The sequence below is a fragment of the Haematobia irritans genome, chromosome 4 (assembly GCF_050003625.1).
Source record: "Haematobia irritans isolate KBUSLIRL chromosome 4, ASM5000362v1, whole genome shotgun sequence".
Classification (NCBI taxonomy): domain Eukaryota; kingdom Metazoa; phylum Arthropoda; class Insecta; order Diptera; family Muscidae; genus Haematobia; species Haematobia irritans.
In genome coordinates this window covers 7,218,322-7,239,455 of record NC_134400.1, presented here as the reverse complement: position 1 = coordinate 7,239,455, position 21,134 = coordinate 7,218,322, and the positions used below count along the sequence as shown (strand labels likewise).

The 21,134-nt window shown below is 26.5% G+C and overlaps 1 protein-coding gene across 5 annotated transcripts in view; it reads right to left on the bottom strand.

Annotated features, from left to right (window-relative positions):
* The window catches only part of cmpy (crimpy), a 465,170-nt gene that overhangs the window by 20,546 nt on the left and 423,490 nt on the right, over positions 1 to 21,134 (bottom strand). For all 5 annotated transcript variants that reach the window (XM_075304859.1, XM_075304858.1, XM_075304861.1 and 2 more), the window contains 2 exons: positions 9,537 to 9,748; positions 6,480 to 6,604 (listed from right to left, as the gene is read on the bottom strand). In XM_075304859.1, coding sequence (XP_075160974.1) covers positions 6,480 to 6,604; positions 9,537 to 9,748 — 337 coding nt within the window. The remainder of the gene's footprint in view (positions 1 to 6,479; positions 6,605 to 9,536; positions 9,749 to 21,134) is intronic.

Genomic DNA, 21,134 nt, shown 5'->3' with positions numbered 1-21,134 from the left:
AATGTGGTAATTCCGAAACGTGCGTCCATCCAACCATCTTGCAGTATATAGGGCTTTGCCCAAATAAATTTTACAAACATTCTTTTCCTCTGTTGGTTAAGCTACTCTTGTAGTTTAGTCAACACAGTGGTTTTAAAGCTGAGATCAAAACAACAAGTATGATTGAAGTACAAACAAAACAGGTAATTTTATTTCTATAGAAAATTTGGTCAAAATTTTGTCAAAATATTTTTTCTATAAAAAATTTTCTCAAAATTTTATTTTTATAGAAAATTTTGTCAACATGTTATTTTTATAAAAACATTTGGTGAAAATTTTATTTCTATAAAAACGTTTGCCAACATTTTATTCCTATAGAAAATTTAGTCAACATTTTATTTCTGTAGCAAATTTTGTCAAAAATTTATTTTTTTATAGAGAATTTTGTCAAAATTTGATTATTCAAACATTTATTTTTTATAGAAAATTTGTGATGTACCTTTTAATTGGAGAGGAATATTTGGAGAAATCTTCTAAAACATCAAGAATTCTACCAATCCACAAAGTCGTGATTTTAGCGGCAAAAAAATTGATTTGTAGTAGTTATAAAAAACTAATTTTAGAAACAATGGGCGGGCCTCGCCCTCTTTTTAAAGTACCGGATATAAAGACCTCGAAAAATGGTGTGATTTTTTGCATCCTTCAGCAAATTTGTAGCTCTTGACTACACACAAAAAAATATTTTTCTGATTCAGTCACGAAATTAATTGATTAATTAATTTTTTAATTGAAATTTCTTCAATTACAGAAATGTATAAATTAAAATATTAATTGACAGTCAATTAAAAAATTAATTGATCCAATTAAAAAATTAATTGATACTATTAATTTTTGTGATTGATTTTTATTTCAATTAAAAAATTTGTTGATTCAATTAAATTTTTAATTGATAATCATTACACATAAGAAATAAGCTATATATCTGGTAATAATTTATAAAAAAAAAAACTTTAATTGTTTTTTGTTTGTCTTTTAAGAAAAAAATGCTACATAGGAAAAAAAATAATAACACAAAAGATTAGGAAACAAATTAAACTTCCATTTCATATATTCTATTTATTGTTGATTTATATATCTAATATCAATACAATGATTTATTATTATTTTTAGAATATTTATACATTTGTATGTTGTATAATTAGCATTTTATGCAAGAAATACATTGTAAATTTTGTTTGTAATGATTATTTTATTAATTTTCATTTCAATTATTTATAAAAGAAAATATTTATTTTAAATAAAATCAAATTAGCTATTTCAGCATAAAAAAAAAACAAAAATCAATCACAAAAATAATAGTATCAATTAATTTTTTAATTGGATCAATTAACTTTTTAATTAACCTTCAATTAATTTTTTAATTGATACTATCATTTCTGTGATTGAAGACATTTCAATTAAAAATTAATTGGATCAATTAATTTCGTGATTGAATCAGAAAAAATTTTTGTGTGTAGGGAATCTACAGATACTACTGAAACGTCGTTTATTTGATCTAAATATACTAATATTTTGTATATTGTGACATAAATCGGGTGCCATTCGTATTTTGAGAAAAATATTTCACTATTTTTAATACAATGACGACGAGACTTTTGAGGACAATTTAGTAAACAATCATGATAAATAACAAACATTATCGGGTACTCGAACGGAGCTTATGTTGAAAAATATATCGCGAATTTTCTAAAATGTTTGATTATTTTTTTTTAGACTTAAATTTTTAACGGCTTACTCTTGCTATATGGGGACTAAACCGAATTTAAGTGTATTTTAGTTCTTTGAAATGATTATGTTTTAGTTAAAATTTCCCCAGTATGAGAAAGTTTCCGTCTCTTTAATAATTTTGTATATACCTTACATTGAAAGAAGAGTTTTCTTTTCTTAGGAACGAAGTTTTAGACAAGTAAAGTTTTCTTTTCACGTTAAAGAATTTTCTTTAAAGGCAAATAAGAAGAATTGGAGACAATCGTTGAATCGCATATCATAAATTTAGGTTTGTTTGAACTAAAAGTAAATATTTTATAAGAAAGAAGAATTTCGTTTGTCTAAAATTTCGTTCCTGAAGAAAGTATTTTTCTTTGGGTGCAGTAAGCGGATTTAAAGAACAAATTTTGTACACAAATGGAGCAGTCTAAAATATTTGATTGAATTTGTCGAAAAATATTTACCTATAATATTTAATTTAATTTATTTATTTTTTTCACATATCGATGTTTGTAATATAGTTTACACGCAAAGAAAAAAAAACGTTTGGAAAACGTGTACCGAAAACGTTTTTCTTTAGTTAGAGTTTTTTGAATTGCTTCGAAAATTTTAAACTTTTATCACCAAAAAAATTCGTTTGTTACAAAATTTTTATTTTTTCAATAAAAAAAGTTATTTTTGAAACAACAACACAGTCCATTTCGTTTATATCAAACACTGTTCTTTTCCGACTTTAGGTCTTTAATAAGACACAGTTTACAGTTCAAAATTTAATATACTACAATGTAATGTTGAACATTTTTTCGGAATCTTCCGAACATATCTGGAATATATGTAAAAAAAAAAAACAAAAAAAAAACTTTGGTCGAAGCGGGGATCGAACCCACGACCCTTGGCATGCAAGTCGGACGTAGCAACCACTGCTCCACGGTGCCAAACTAAATGTTTGTTTCTGTTAAATAAACTTTATTCGGTTCGTGGGCGCCGCAAGCTATGCTATATAAATATAACTTATATGGATATTTATTATCTATTGATGACCATAACAGGTACATAGCTCAGTGGTTAGTGTGTTGGCTTACAAAGTGCATGGTCCGCGGTTCGATTCTCCGTCCAGGCGAAAGGTAAAAAAATTTTAAAAATTTATAAAATCGTATAATTTCTTCTACATTGTTGGTATTACAGAAAAAGGTGCTAAGACCTAAAAAACTTCGTGGAAGTGAGAAAGATGTGAGGGAAAATGCAATTAGCCAGAAAAAAATTTTTTTGAGTTAGTCTTTATGAAATTGTTTTTACATCCTGGAAAATAATAAACGTTTATCACAAAAAGTATATACTTTTCTTCCAAATGTACTTCCTTTCAACGAAAAGCAAATGAGAAACGAACTTTGTTTGTCTAAAATTTCGTTTGGGAGGAAAGAATTATTTTTTGCGTGTAGTTAAAACCAACATACATTTTGAATTTAACCAAACTGGTTCATGAGGTCTATCCATTTATAATAACCAATTAAATAGAAATTTAAACATTTGGAAATGCAATAAAATCCTTAAGTCCAAATTCTATAGATTTCACAAATATTTCATTTAGTGGAAAATTAATCTTAAACGTTATTCATTTGGTACATTGGGCAATCCAATGGATAATAAAATTATTTTGCTTTCATTTTGGACAAACATAAAGACAAGACACATAGACACCGACTCTGACACACACACAGAGAGCCATACAACATTATTGTCTATCTCTAGATATTCGAATTCCTTAGATTGGGCAACAACATAAATTAAATTCCTCAATGTAATAATGTGTTTGAAATGTAATGAAATTCATTTTCACAACTAATTTGTTAACAAACTGTCAGAAAAGACACTCTCCAAATCAGCTAAACATACTTATAAAGCCATATATATTGTGAGTGCGTGTGTGTGTGTGTATGTGAGTGAAAAAGAGATTCAACTAAAATCCCATAAATACTTCCGGTGACACATAATTGCAGACATTCGAATACAAACAAAAATACAACTTCGTCATTCATTCATTGCTGGGTTCAAGAGAATTTTTTCTCATCTTATCTATGGCGAAGACGATGAGAGTAGAACATGATAGCTAGTCTATGGGTGGGAGTACTTGAGAATGAATATGTATGGGTGTGTGTGTGTGTGTTTGCCACAGGATATCCTGTAATCACATAAAATCTAATAGAACATGACAGTAGAACAAACAAACATTGCTTCTTCAAGGATGTACCATGAACAAGTCATAGCCACGTAGTTAGACATCCACAACAAGGCAAGTCATCCCATCTAGACACTAACTTTCAAACCTGCCAACATCTTTAGCATTAAAACAGCTGGCAAAAATAGTAGATAGTACTATTTCCAAGACGACAAGAAATTTATTATTAAAAAGAAAAAAAAAAACTATAACAGCAAACGGAAATAATTCGTGAGAAAACAAAAAGAACAAGATAATAGACTTTATAAATAACAATAAACATAAAATGTACAAGATGATGTCGGAAGGCACATCAGATGTATTAGTGTTGCTAGATTGCATAAAAATTAATCAACACTGAACACAAAAATTAATAATATACCGTTGAGCTCCCAAACCAAATGTATTTCTCAAATAAAATGTATAGACAATCGCTTTTCCAGTAGGAAAACGAGAAACACAATTTTAACGATTTTTAACAAATTGTCTAAAGTTATGGTTAGGACAGGTAAATATATTTGAAAAATAATTTTTGTAAAATTTTATTTCTATAAAAAATTTTGTCAAGTTTTCTCTATAGAAAATTTCTACAGAAAATTTTGTCAACATTTTATTTAGAAAATTTTGTCCTCAGTTGGATAAGCTACTCTTGTTATTTAGTCAACGCAATGGTTTTAAGCTGAGATTAAAACAACAAATATGATTGAATAACAAACCATCAATACAAAACAAAGGTTAGGTTAGGTGGCAGCCCGATGTATCAGGCTCACTTCAGTCCATTGTGATACCACATTGGTGTACTTTTCTCTTATCACTGAGTGCTGCCCGATTCCATGTTAAGCTCAATGACAAGCGACCTCCATATTATAGCCGAGTCCGAACGACGTTCCACAGTGAAACCACTTAGAGAAGCTTTGAAACCCTCAGATATGTCACCAGCATTACTGAGGTGAAATATTTTGCAAAACCTTATTTCTATAGAAAATTTTTGGAAAATTTTATTTCTATAGAAAAATTTTATTTCTGTAGATTTTTTTTTTTTAAATGTTATTTCTGTAGAATTTTTGCAAAATATAATTTCTATAGAAAATTTTGTCAAAATGTGTATAGACAATTTTGTCAAAATTTTATTTCTATAGAAAATTTTGTCAAAATTTGTGTCCAAATTTTATTTCTATTATTTCTATAGAAAATATTTCCAAAACTTTATTTCTATGGAAAACTTTTGCAAACTTGTATTTCTATAGAACATTTTGGTAAAATTTTATTTTTATAAAAAATTTTTGCAAAATTTTTATTTCTATAGAAATTTTTTTATAAAATTTTATGTTTATAGAAATTTTTTGCAAAAATTTATTTCTATAAAAAATTTTGTCAAAATTTTATTACTATAGAAAATTTTGTCAAAATTTTATTACTATAGAAAATTTGTCAAAATTTTATTACTATAGAAAATTTTGTCAAAATTTTATTTCTATAGAACATTTTGTCAAAATTTTATTACTATATAAAATTTTGTCAAAATTTTATTACTATAATAGAAAGTGTTGTAAAAATTTTATTTCTATAGAAAACAATTTGCCCAAATTTTATTTCTCTATTAGTTATCATATTTTCACCTCAAGGATTACAAGGAGTAAGGTTGGCACTAAAGCAGACCAAAGTGTAGATCATCTCATGACGGCACTTCACCAGGAATAGGCCACAATACCGCAGAGCTGCTTTCGTACGGCTTTACCGGCCGATTGAAAGCCATAATTTGTGCCAAAGACAGCTAATTCAAATAAATCTAAACTGATTATAAAATTTCCGACATTTTTGCTTTAAAATAATAAAATAGCACTTTGATTTGTTCCATTACATATCAGCCACTCTGTATAGAAGCCAAAACACATTGTATAAAATGTCTTCAAAATAAAAAAAAAATATTTATATAAAAAATTTTGTCAAAATTTTATTACTATAGAAAATGTTTGCAAAATTTTTATTTCTATAGAATTTTTTTGCAAAATTTTATTTTTCTAGAAAATTTTGTCAAAATTTTATTACTATAGAAAATTTTGTCAAAATTTTATTACTATAGAAAATTTTGTAAAATTTTTATTTCCATAGAAAATTTTGGAAAAATTTTATTTTTATAGAAAATTTTGTCAACATTTTATTTCTATAGAAAATTTTGTCAACATTTTATTTCTATAGACATTTTTGTCAAAATTTTATTTCTATAGAAAATTTTGTCAAAATTTTATTTCTATAGAAAATTTTTGCAAAATTTTATGTCTATTGAAAATTTCGTTAACATTTTATTTCTATAGAAAACAATTTGTCCAAATTTTATTTCTCTAATTATGTTAGGTATCATATTTTCACCTCAATGAGTGTATAGATAACAAGTAAAGTTGTAAAGCTATGTTAGTTCAAGAAAATCGTGAAGGGTCTTGGCGCAGATTAAAATATAAGCAGGCCTGGCAGATTTTTTCTCTTGAATTTGATTTTATTTTTCTCATTTGCTACTTACATTTTTGTTCGGAATTTCTTCCTTCTTCTTGTCTTTTTGTTTGAGAATAGATTCGGTGCTATTGTATAGTCTTCATCAAAATCCAATTCTGCTTTTATGAGGCTCACTAAATTCACTTGGCAATCCTGTAAGAAGACAAAAAAAAAAATCAAAATTAAAATTTCATATTATTCTGTTTTTTTTTTCAGTTAATTCATTATATCCTAGGTTAGGTTAGGTGACAGCTCGATATTTCAGGCACACTTAGACTATTCAGTCCATTGTGATACCACAGTGGGTCATTATACCCTAAGCCACAGGGTCATTGCAAAGCCACATAGTGGTTAGAATATGGAATCTTTGATCTGAAAGAAAATGTGCCTACAAGAATCACTAGTTCTAGACCCCATAAATTATATATCGTCTCCAGAGTCGATCTAACTCTCATGTCCATCCGTCTTTCCCTGTATTTTTTGCTCGCAAGATACAGGTTGTAATTATAAATCGATTTTGATGAAATTTTGTATCCCGGATGGCTGATATGTAAATGAACAAATTAAACGGAAATTGTTTTCTTCTATTATTATACTGTTCAAAAGCAACAAATGTCGTCAATAGTATCAAATTTTAGAATTAGTGTAGATTAATTTGAATTGGATGCCTTTGGCACAAGTTATGGCCTTCAAACGGCTGGGAAAGCCATTACTCGCTGCACAATACCGCAGACGGTAGTCCACACACGGTGCCGCTCGCGCCAAATATAATCTCCCAAAAATAGAGGAAAATTTTACCAAAAATCTACCAAATTTAAAAACTCTTATTCCGAAGTTTTTTGATTATAATTCTGCCAAAACTTTATTTTTTTTTCTTTTTAATTTTTTATTTTCTATAGCAAATTTTGTCAAAATTGTATTTCTATAGAAAATTTTTTCAAAAATTTTATTTCTAAAGTGCTATTTTTTATTTTATTATTTAAAAGCAAAAATGTCGGAAATAGTATCAAATTTTACAATCAGTTTAGATTTATTTGAATTGGCTGTCTTTGTCACAAATTATGGCTTTCAATCGGCCGGTAAAACCATCAAAAGCCGTACGAAAGGCGATCTGCGGTATTGTGGTCTATTCCCGGTGAAGTGCCTTCATGAGATGATCGACACTTTGGTTTGCTTTAGTGCCAACCTTACTCCAAGCTGCCGCAGATGGTAGTCCACACATGGTGCCACTCGCGCCAAATATAATCTCCCAAAAATTGATGAAACATTTACCAAAAATCTACCAAATTTAAAAACTCTTATTTGAAAGTTATAGGATTTTTTTCAGTTTTATTTCTATAGTAAAAATTTTTCAAAATTTTATTTTTAAAATTTTTTCGAAATAGTATTTCTATAGAAAATTTTTTCAAAAATTTTATTTCTAAATTTTATTTCTATAGAAAATTTTTTCAAAAATTTTATTTCTAAAGAAAATTTTCTCAAAATGTTATTTCTATAGGAAAAATTTTTCAAAATTTTATTTCTACAGAAAATGTTTGCAAAATTTTATTTCTATAGAAAATTTTGCCAATATTTTATTTATATAGATAATTTGTCAAAATTTTATTTCTATAGAAAATTTTGTCAAAATTTTATTTCTATAGAAAATTTTGTCAAAATTTTATTTCTATAGAAAATTTTGTCAATATTTTATTTCTATAGAAAATTTTGTCAAAATTTTATTTCTATAGAAAATTTTGTCAAAATTTTATTTCTATAGAAAATTTTGTCAAAATTTTATTTCTATAGAAAATTTTGTCAAAATTTTATTTCTATAGAAAATTTTGTCAAAATTTTATTTCTATAGAAAATTTTGTCAAAATTTTATTTCTATAGAAAATTTTGTCAAAATTTTATTTCTATAGAAAATTTTGTCAAAATTTTATTTCTATAGAAAATTTTGCCAATATTTTATTTATATAGATAATTTTGTCAAAATTTTATTTCTATAGAAAATTTTGTCAAAATTTTATTTCTTTAGGAAAAATTTTTCAAAATTTCATTTCTACAGAAAATGTTTGCAAAATTTTATTTCTTTAGAAAATGCTGCCAATATTTTATTTCTATAGAAAATTTTGTCAAAATTTTATTTCTATAGAAAATTTTGTCAAAATTTTATTTCTATAGAAAATTTTGTCAACATTTTTTTCTATAGAAAAATTTGTCAAAATTTTATTTGTATAGAAAATTTTGTCAAATTTTTATTTCTATTTATTATTTATTTATTTAATTTAATATTGCTTTCATACCTTTGCGAGCAACACTTGAAATGCACCAACAACCGATTAAATTAGCTGACATTAATGAGGATTCCAAAGCGATGACCAATAGTGCCTATCAAACATGCATAGATTAGTGTTGAAGATAAATGTGTGGCATAAGAACACATAAGTCACACAAAAATCCAGATGGTTGGGGAAACACATACAAACCAGCAATAGCAATTGAAACACAGACATATAGTGGAATGAAACCACATTGAGTCTTTGCTGCAATCTACATAAGGCTTTTGTGACATTACATGAAATGTACACATACACACATATGTATATATACCAATACAACATTGTAGTTGAAAATCTGAATCCAATCAAATACGGAAATGCTAACTCAGCTTTTGTTGTGACAAAGATAATGAAATAGACAGTTGTTAGCGGTTATCGAGAAATAGCCACACAAATTCTAAGGTAATTGTTTCATACGAGTATGAAAAGTTCAAAGTCAATTATAGTAAAAGGAGCGAGTATCAGAGTATGAGAGACAATAGGCAGTCGAGTATGTTAAATAGATAAAGTCGACTTAATCGAAATATAAGCGCTATTACAAATTTTCGTAAAGCCCAGAGTTGCCAGATGTATGCAATAGATTTTTTTTGACAAATTTTCCAATAAATGGTGCTTAACTGTGTGTGAGGTACATCTTTTAAATTTATGGACAAAAGCCAGACAAATACTTGACACACTGTTGAGAAGCTAATTACATCTCATTTGATATTAGAAATGATACCTTCGTGTTTTTCATTCATAATATTTTGTTTTCTCCTTACCTCAAGCGTTTTGAAATGCCATCGCAAAATTCTTGACCCCGATCCAGTGTTCACTTGATTACGACACACTTTTAACGTTGGCCAACAATGACAGCGTTTATCTATGATCTCACATCCCTTTTTAATTCGTATTCTTTCTGATTTTGTACAATTTTCATGATTAAAATGATGATGATATGATGTGGAAGTTGACGTGCTCGAAAATGATAGATCTGTAACGAGAGAAAAAAAGGCAAAATACATGATACAAGATATTATACAAGAAGACTGGAAAGGCTTGAGGAGAAAAAAGAATATAATAATAATAAAATATTTAAATTTTATTCATAAAGCTTTAAAGAAAGATTAAAGTTAAAGTCTTTGCAATGCCTCAATAATAACACTTATGGGGCCATAGACAAAAAAATAATATAAATATCCGCCCCATATTAAATGTCAATAAAACCAAAATACACTTATTTGTTGTTTCGGATTTTATAAAATTGATTTATAATAAATTTAATTTAACTTAATTTAAATTAAATTATTTAATTTTTTTTTGTAAAAATTTTATTTCTATAGAAAATTTTGTTATTTTTTTTTTCTATAGAAAATTGTGTCAATACTTTATTTCTATTGAAAATTTCGTCAAAATTATGTTTCTATAGAACAATTTTTCAAAAAATTTATTTTTATAAAAAAATATTTCAAAATTTTATTTCTATAGAATTTTTTTTCAAAATTTTATTTTTATAGAAAATTTTTTCAAAATTTTATTTCTATAGAAAATTTTGTTAATATTTTATTTCTATAGAAAATTTTGTCAAATTTTTATTACTATAGAAAATGTCAAAATTTTATTTTAATAGAAAATTTTGTCAACATTTTATTTCTAAAGTAAATTTTGTCAAACTGTTATTTTTATAGAAAATTTTGTCAATTTTTTTTTTCTATAAAAAATTTTGTCAAAATTTTATTTCTATACAACAATTTTTCAAAAATTTTATTTTTATAGAAAATTTTTTCAAAATTTTGTTTCTATAGAACAATTTTTCAAAAATTTTATTTCTATAAAAAAAATTTCAAAATTTTATTTCTATAGAAAATTTTGTCAAAATTTTATTTCTATAGAAAATTTTGTCAATATTTTATTTCCATAGAAAATTTTGTCAACATTTTATTTCTATAGTAAATTTTGTCAAAATTTTATTTGTATAGGCAATTTCGTCAAAATTTTATTTCTAAAGAAAATTTTTGCAAAATTTTATTTCTATAGAAAATTTGTTTAGGCAGTAGCCGACTATCAACCCCTTTTTCGGGAGGTTCAAGTGTAGTTCACTTTGGGTTGAGTGAATTTCCCGAATTTATTCTGATAATTGGTTGATAGTTTTGCTGCAAGTAGAGGATGCTGATGAGGAATGTGGTAATTCCGAAACAGCTGTACATCCAACCATCTTGCAGTCTATAGGGCTTTGCCCAAATAAATTTGACAAGCATACTTTTCCTCTGTTGGTTAAGCTACACTTGTAGTTTAGTCAATGCATGGCTTTAAGCTGAGATCAAAAACAACAATAACGATTGAAGAGAAGCCAACAATAAAAAACAAAACGAAATTTTATTTCTGTAGAAAATTTTGTCAAAATTTTATTTTTATAGAAAATTTTGACAAAATTTTGTTTCTATAGAAAATGTCAAAATTTTATTTTAATAGAAAATATTGTCAAAATATTATTTTTATACAAAATTTTTTTTTCAATTTTTTTTTCTATAGAAAATTTTGTCAATTTTTTTATAGAAAATTTAAGTACTTCTTAACCCCTAGATAACTATGTAGTCTCCTCCACCTTATTATAAGTCATTTTCTTCTTCCCATTTTTTCTCTAGAAATAAATTTATGGACATATTGTCCATCACGTTTCCATCTCATATCTCATATATTTATCCCCTTTTCTAAAAAAAAAAAAATTCTCTCACCATTTCTCTTACCATATCCACTATTAATCCTCTACATTTATTATCACAAAGTAATAGGATTCTATGAATATGTCAATAACCCTTAAGTATCCTTAGACAAATTTAGCTTCTTGGCGTGTACTGAATACTAAATTAAAAAAGGCATCCTTATCATATAGCACTTAACTGGCAGTCATCCTTTCTCTACCACTTAGGGGTAAGGACAAATAAAAAATAAAACAATGATAAACAAATTGTTATGGTTGTCTGATAACCCAGCACTACCACCGAAAAAAAAGCAAAACAAGTAAGGATTCTCGCTCTTCTATGGCTTATAATAAGATTTTCAAGCATTTTTTTGAAAATATTTTAGTTAGAAAGGCGTGAAACAATTTGTGCCATACAATGGAGAAACAATTCGTTAACAAAAAATAAGGGAAGACTTTCCTCCTCCAAGTGATTAGAGAATTTTGCATTGGCATGCTTAAGATTTAGACGTATGAAAATTTGCATTTTCATTTTTTTGTTTCTTGTTTCAGTTCATGAAATGCTTGACGTTATTCTTTACCATTAGCTAAAACGAAAGAGACCATGGCAAAACAACCCCTCAAGGTGAATTGAAATTAAGAAGATTGTTTTCCATATCCCTATATTATGGTTACGTGGAATATCTAGAAATCTACTAGTGAATTAATAAACAGAATGATCCCTTTTTATTTTGTTAGGGTATGCAAAACACATAGTATGGAGTAAGGGCTTTGAAAAAACTTCACGCATGCTGAACAAATTTATGTTGGCCCTGGATGCGTATAAGTGTTATTAATTAATTCATAACACGTATACGACTAGGGTTACCTATTCACATATACACACTACCAATGTATTGGGTGTATAGTAACAAGAAGGAATATAGGTATGACACCCTACACTGAAAAAAAAAAATTCAAAATAATTTAGATTGGCCCCTTAATTTATGCTACATTTTTGAAAAGATTTTCTATAGACATACAATTTTTACAAAATTTTCTATAGATATAAAATTATGACAAAATTTTCTGTAGAAATAAAATGTTTCTATAGAAATAAAATTTTGACAAAATTTTCTTAGAAATAACATTTTCGCAAAATTTTCTATAGAAATAAAATTTTGACAAAATTTTCTATAGAAATAAAATTTTGACAAAATTTTCTATAGAAATACAATCTTGGCAAAATATTCTATAGCAATAAAATTTTGACAAAATGTTCTATAGAAGTACAATCTTGGCAAAATTTTCTATAACAATAAAATTTTGACAAAATTTTCTATAGAAATATAATTTGGACAAAATTTTCTATAGAAATAAAATTTTGACAAAATTTTCTAAGAAATAAAATTTTGACAAAATTGTCTACAGCAAAAAAGTGTTGGCAAATTTTCCTTAGAAATAAAATGTTCGCAACATTTTCTATAGAAATACAATCTTGGCAAAATTTTCTATAGCAATAAAATGTTGACAAAATTTTCTCTAGAAATAAAATTCTGACAAAATTTTCTATAGAAATAAAATTTTGACAAAATTTTCTATAGCAAAAAAAATGTTGGCAAATTTTTCTTAGAAATAAAATGTTCGCAAAATTTTCTATAGAAATACAATTTTGGCCAAATTTACTATAGCAATAAAATTTTGACAACATTTTCTATAGAAATAAAATTATGACAAAATTTTCTATAGAAATAAAATTTTAACAAAATTTTGTAGTTCATTCTTCCTATAAAAGAGTTTACAATAGTTTCTTTGTAGTGAGCGCAATATTGCAGTTATGGTTTCAGATCAATTTTTGTGTGGGAAAATTTTGGAGAAAGATAATGGACTTTTAATTAAATTAATGGTAAGTGATTTCCAAGAGAATAAAAGCTAATTCAGTTTGATTTATCTTATTTAAATTTCTCTCTGTTATGTGGATCCTAGTGTAAAATTGCCTCGATTTAAATTTGTTTTATAATCAAACAATATCTGGTGGTACCTAATCGTGTTTACAGTGTATACTAGTTTCGTCATTGGCGTTTATTTCGCCTTTGTTGCATGTAGGCTTTTGTGGAGATTCCTGGAATTAATGCCTCACCTCACAAATAGAATCTATAAGGGGCAGCATAAAAAAAGTCCTGCCACTTCACACTACATTTCATCCTCATAAACCCCCTGCGGTATGGTCTGCTACCACCCACTGGGCTTTTGAAAAAACAGGAGATAACACGAGTTTGGTGTCTGGAATATTTGTTCGTACCATAATGATCTGTGGCAAAAGCCCAAGGCTTCAAACATAATTAACTAAAATAAAATAACATGGATGAGTTAGAAGCAATACCAAATACCAAAGAAAAAAGCGGAAGGAATTAAATAATTGAGAGACATGGGTCGAGAATCCAGGGGAGTCTTATCTCTTTTTTTTTCTATAATTTGTTCCTAAAAAATAAAATCCACCTTTCAAACCTACCCCACCTAACGCTGTCGCTTCACAAGAAACCCCAGTCCATATTAATTTAATAGCCCGCAGTTTTTCCACTCACTCGGAGAAGGTTAACACTCGAAAAATATTTCAATGTTGTTTTTAGATCCCGATACACCGCCTCCCTCCCCCGCACAATAAAAAAGGTCTCAATATATATCTCATTGAAATGTAGTTGCCATACATACGGTTTAGACCTTAATTATCTGCCGTGGCCGAAATGCGAGTCGAATCCCTAATATTATTATAATAATTGGCTGTTAGTTAATTAAAAGGGATTATGTATATGCCTACCTACACGTTTACAAATGCTTGGAATATATCGCTGGGATATTAAGCTTCAAGTCTCTATTTTAATTAAGAGGGTTTCCTTTATGCTTGGCTTTATTATCCTAATTGAATTAGGCTGTATGAGGATGAGGAATTTTAAAATTGACTCTAATGAATTGAATTACATGTTAGCCAAGATGGAACGTTTTGGTTGCCTTTTAATGTATTAAGGTATGGTCAATGTTCTAGTTTTTTGGGTAAACATAATGGGGAATTTTTTATTTATCAATCAATAATAGTGTCACATAATTAGTTTTAAAAAGGTTTTTTCCAATAAGATATGTGTTATTTTTTTATACCAAGCATTTCTGAGAGGGCATAATCCACCTATTATGTCAACATTTTCCTTCTATAGAAAATTTTGTCAAAATTTTATCAACGTTTTATTTCCATAGAAACTTTCTATGGAAAGTGTTATAGAAATTTTATTTCTATAGAAAATGTTGTCACATTTTTATTTCTATAGAAAATTTTGTCAGAATTCTATTTTTATAGAAAATTTTGTCAAAATTCTATTTTTATAGAAAATTTTGTCAAAATTCTATTTCTATAGAAAATTTTGTCAAAATTTTATTTCTACAGAAAATTTTGTCAACATTTTATTTCTATGGAAAATTTTGTCAAAATTTTATTTCTATAGAAAATTTTGTCAAAATTTTATTTCTATAGAAAATTTTGTCAAAATTTTATTTCTATAGAAAATTTTGTCAAAATTTTATTTCTATAGAAAATTTTGTCAAAATTTTATTTCTATAGAAAATTTTGTCAAAATTTTATTTCTATAGAAAATTTTGTCAAAATTTTATTTCTATAGAAAATTTTGTAACAATTTTATTTCTACAGAAAATTTTTTCAAAATTTTATTTCTACAGAAAATGTTTTCAAAATTTTATTTCTTTAGAAAATTTTGTCACATTTTTATTTCTATAGAAAATTTTGTCAGAATTCTATTTCTATAGAAAATTTTGTCAAAATTCTATTTCTATAGAAAATTTTGTAAAAATTTTATTTCTACAGAAAATTTTGTCAAAATGTTATTTCTATAGAAAATTCTGTCAAAAAATTATTTCTGTAGAATATTTTGTCAAAATGTTATTTCTATAGAAAATTTTGTCAACATTTTATTTCTACAGAAAATTTTGTCAACATTTTATTTCTATAGAAAATTTTGTCAACATTTTATTTCTATAGAAAATTTTGTCACATTTTTATTTCTATAGAAAATTTTGTCAGAATTCTATTTCTATAGAAAATTTTGTCAAATTTCTATTATAGAAAATTTTGTCAACATTTTATTTCTATAGAAAATTTTGTCAACATTTTATTTCTATAGAAAATTTTGTCAACATTTTATTTCTATAGAAAATTTTGAAAAAAATTTATGTTTATAGAAAATTTTGTCAAAATTTTATTTCTATAGAAAATTTTGTCAACATTTTATTTCTATAGAAAATTTTGTCAAAATTTTATTGCTATAGAAAATTGTGTCAAAATTTTATTTCTATAGAAAATTTTGTCAAAAATTTATTTCTATAGAAAATTTTGTCAAAAATTTATTTCTATAGAAAATTTTGTCAACATTTTATTTCTATAGAATATTTTGTCAAAATTTTATTTCTATAGAAAATTTTGTCAACATTTTATTTCTATAGAAAATTTTGTTAACATTTTATATCTATAGAAAATTTTGAAAAAATTTTGTTTATAGAAAATTTTGTCAAAATTTTATTATTATAGAAAATTTTGTAAAAATTTTATTTCTAGAGAAAATGTTTTCAAAATTTTATTTCTACAGAAAATTTTGTCAGAATTTTATTTCAACAGAAAAGGTAAACCATCCACTCTAAAAACGTTTACAAAAAAAAAAAAACAACATATTGTATTTTAAGTAAATTTATAAAAATCTTTGCAATCGCTACTACTTGATTTCAAAATATGACAATCTTTACAAGAGGTTCCAGTTGCTCGACGGATTTTGATAAACTTCCATAAGTAATCTCTGTCACATGTGTTCATCTAGTCGAAATGTTATCAAGTAAAGTGCTGAGTGTTGATTTTTTGCTATTAGCTCAATCAGATTGGAATATAAAACCACGTATGCAAAAAAAAGGACAATGTGCCATAGGAAGGAACAAGAATAAAAAAAAACTGAAGAATTCAAATACAAAATGTCAATACAGATAATTGAATGAATTACCGAAATGGGAAGGGGCAAAAATTTGCTTACGAAGTTTAATCAATAAAGCGGAAGTCATGTGTAAAGGTAATCCAACAGGATTAACTGAGGTTAGCACACATAAAACAATATATGACTGTTGTAAGGATATGGAGCCATCAAGTGTTGTCGAATGAAATGCAAAAATGTGTAAACCACTTCATATTACAGTTAAAATGGCATCGCCAGGTTTTACCCGTAGAAATAAAATTTTGGTAAAATTTTCTATAGAAATAAAATTTTTACAAAATTTTTTATAGAACTAAAATTTTATCATAATTTTCTATATAAATAGAATTTTTTTTCTATAGGAATAAAATTTTGACAACATTTTCTATAGAAATAAAATGTTGACAAAATTTTCTATAGGAATAAAATTTTGACAAAATTTTCTAGAAATAAAATTTTGACAAACTTTTCTAGAAATAAAATTGTGACAAAATTTTCTATAGAAACCCGTACTCATAGAAATAAAAATTTGACAAAATTTTCTATAGAATTAAAATAGAAATAAAATAGAAATAGAAATAAAATTTTGTCAAAATTTTCCATAGGAATAACATTTTGACAAAATTTTCTATACAAATAAAATTTTGACAAAATTTCTATACAAATAAAATTTTGACAAAATTTCTATAGAAATAAAATTTTGACAAAATTTTCTATACAAATAAAATTTTGACAAAATTTTCTATAGAAATACAATTTTGACACTTAAAGGGAAAGTAGAAATCCTTGGTTCCTCCATGCCTGGTGTAGGATATGAAAACTGCAACCCAGTTTGTCACCACATGGTTTCCTGTTGCCAATCTCAGAATTTCAATTGAATTCAAAGAGAGACAGTTTTTTATCCTCATTTTTTCCCACTTGCATATGTCCTGATTGCTGTTTATTATCGCATTGCTGTAAAAGCTGCTTACTTGGATATTGCTTAGCACAATGTCCCAAAAACAAAGCAAATATTTTGCAAATTATTTCCTTTTAAACTTCTATATGGCTTTGTATTCCTTTGTTCTGAGCTACTTCTTAGGAATTCTAGGTCCTTTTCTGGATCTAGGATTTTTCCTTTTTCTTCGAAGTTATCCTTTAATATTCTAAGTTTTTTTTTTGTTTTTAGCTTAAAGATTTTTTGCATGCCAATACCCAGGGAAACTTTATTTTTATGGCCTAAGGATTATAAAAGAGAAAAAGAGAATAAAAGAGTGATAAAAACAAGAAAAGAAACTCAAACAGAGCATAGCAACAAAAAACAAAAGGATATGGTCCAGGAAAATATTGTCAGTCATTGTATGGCTATAGAAAAGTGTTTAAAAAGTGATAAGAATTTGTTTTAATTTAGCTTTTATAGGGCTTTAAAGAAATTCATGAAGGAACAAATCTAAAAGTAATAAAAGTGAATGGTATAGCAACATTGTATGGAAAGGGAATAGAAACCAGAACGATCATAGGATAAAAACTCCTTTACTGATAGTACAGATTGACTGTTGATTTTTAGCAGGAAAAAAAAACAATCGGCTGAGACTAAACAGTGTTTACAAGGAACGCCTTTTCCATAGCGAAGTTTAAAATGCAAAATTCTTTTTTTTCTAATTTCGTTTTTTTTTTTTGTTTTAATATCCTTTTTTGAAGTAATATCCGTTTTAAGATCCATATCAAGCTCTCAATGTGTCATAAACAGTTTCTTATTCATAGGAATCGTTGTCGAAATTTTATTCCATAGCGAGGCAATTCACATTGTCATGTAAAATAAATTGACATAGCAGTACGAAAAAGGACATCCATATGACAGACAATTCCTATTTGTATACATGACCTTGTTTAATTTGATCCATGCATCCACTCTAGCGAGAGTGTGTGTTTAGGTGTGGTGTATTGGTGTTCTTATTATACCGCATATGTATTTTGAATAAATTATTTGAATGGCATAATAAAATATGTACATAAATATTCTCATACTTGGGCGGAATAAATTGTGCCAGATTGAAAGAACCTGGGAACGTATGAGTAATTTTCGTAAGGACTACTTGGTAATGGATGTGTGTTTGTGGGAATTTTTACATTCCTGATGTATGCATTGTCTACTCTACATGTTGATCAAGCGGTACTGAGGCTGATAGACGAGCTTTGAAAAATGAGAAGTATTTTGGTAGGCTCTCTAGGGTGAACAAACATTCAAAGGAATGTGAAAAAAGGCCCACACCAAAATTTAATATTTACGGAAAATTTTATCAAAATTTTATTTCTATAGAAAATTTTATCAAAATTTTATTTTTTTAGAAAATTTTGTCAAAATTTTATTTCTATAGAAAATTTGGTCAAAATTTTATTGCTATAGAGAATTTTGTCAAAATTTTATTTCTATAGAAAATTTTGTCAAAATTTTGGTAACATTTTATTTCTATAGAAAATCTTGTTATTTCTATAGAAAATCTTGTCAAAATTTTATTTCTATAGAAAATTTTGTCAATATTTTATTTCTATAGAAAATTTTGTCAATATTTTATTTCTATAGAAAATTTTGTCAAAATTTTATTTCTATAGAAAATTTTGTAAAATTTTATTTCTATAGAAAATTTTGTCAAAATTTTATTTCTATAGAAAATTTTGTCAAAATTTTATTTCTATAGAAAATTTTGTCAAAATTTTATTTCTATAGAAAATTTTGTCAAAATTTTATTTCTATAGAAAATTATGTCCAAAATTTATTTCTATAGAAAATTTTGTCAAAATTTTATTTCTATAGAATATTTTGTCAAAATTTTATTTCTATAGAAAATTTTGTCAACATTTTATTTCTATAGAAAATTTTGTCAACATTTTATTTCTATAGAAAATTTTGTCAACATTTTATTTCTATAGAAAATTTTGAAAAAATTTTATGTTTATAGAAAATATTGTCAAAATTTTATTTCTATAGAAAATTTTGTCAAAATTTTGGCAACATTTTATTTCTATAGAAAATCTTGTTATTTCTATAGAAAATCTAGTCAAAATTTTATTTCTATAGAAAATTTTGTCAAAATTTTATTTCTATAGAAAATTTTGTCAAAATTTTATTTCTATAGAAAATTTTGTCAAAATTTTATTTCTATAGAAAATTTTGTCAAAATTTTATTTCTATAGAAAATTTTGTCAATATTTTATTTCTATAGAAAAATTTGTAAAATTTTATTTCTATAGAAAATTTTGTCAAAATTTTATTTCTATAGAAAATTTTGTCAAAATTTTATTGCTATAGAAAATGTTGTCTAAATTTTATTTATAGAGAAAATTTGTGAAGTATCTCTTAGTTGGGGAGAAATAACATATTATGGAAAATCGACCAAAGCATCAAGAATTTTACCGACCTACCAAAGAGTAAACAAGTAAGGAAAGTTTAAAGTCGGGCGGGGCCGACTATATTATACCCTGCACCACTTTGTAGATCCACATTTTCGATACCAATCCAAATCCGTCAAATGTGTTGGGTGCTATATATAAAGGTTTATGTTCCCATATACATATATTTAAAGCTGACCCGATCTGGACAAAATTTGCTAGAGTTCTGCAAAATGTATTGACTTTAAGTCGGCTAATGCCTTGGGGTGGAAGACAATGTTAGTAAAAAATATGGGAAACCTTTAAATTTGAACCAATTTAGAGTCAACTTCGCAAAAGTGTATTTATGATTTATAGGTCGATAGATATGTATTAGAAGTATAGGAAAATTTGAGTCAATGTTTCAAGTTTTCGACTTAACAGTGGTGATTTTATAGAGGAAAATGTGGATATTTTGGCCATTTTTGCCCAAATCGGAAAAGATATATATGGAAGCTATATCTAAATCTTAACCGATTTCAACCAAATTTGGTATCCATAGCTGAAATATTAATTATACTCCCTGTGCAAAATTTGAAGCGAATCAGGGCAAAACTCTGGTTTCTGTGGCCATATAAGTCTATATCGGGCGAAATATATATATAGGAGCTATATCTAAATCTGAACCGATTTCAACCAAATTTAGCATGCATAGCTACAATATTAATTCTGCTCCCTTTGCGAAATTTAAAGCAAATTAGGGCAAATTGTGGCTTCTGCGGTCATATGAGTGCATATCGGGCGAATGATATATATGGGAGTTATATCGAAATCTGAACTGATTTCAAGCAAATTTGGCACACGTTACGACACTATCAATTGTACTCCTTGCGCAAAATTTAAAGTATATCAGGCGGAAATTCTGACGAAAGGTATATATGAGAGCTATATCTAAAACTGAAGCAATTTCTTCCAAAATCATTAGGGTTCTACTCTGACCCAAAGTACATACTTGTGCCAAATTTTAAGTCGATTGGACTAATATTTCGAACTACACTTTGATCACAAAAATATGTTCAGAGACAGACGGCCATGGCTAGATCGACTCAGGGGCCGGCCCTGAGCAATATTGCCAAAGACATCATATGTCTGTCTATCTCGTCTCCTTCTGGGTGTTGCAAACATATGCACTAACTTATAATACCCTGCTCCACAGTGTAGCGCAGGGTATAAAAATCTATAAAGTACTGAAAAAAAATATATTTTTTTTTTGCTTTGATAAAAAATCAACTAATTTATGTAATTTTAAGGAATTTTTCTGAATTATTAAAGCC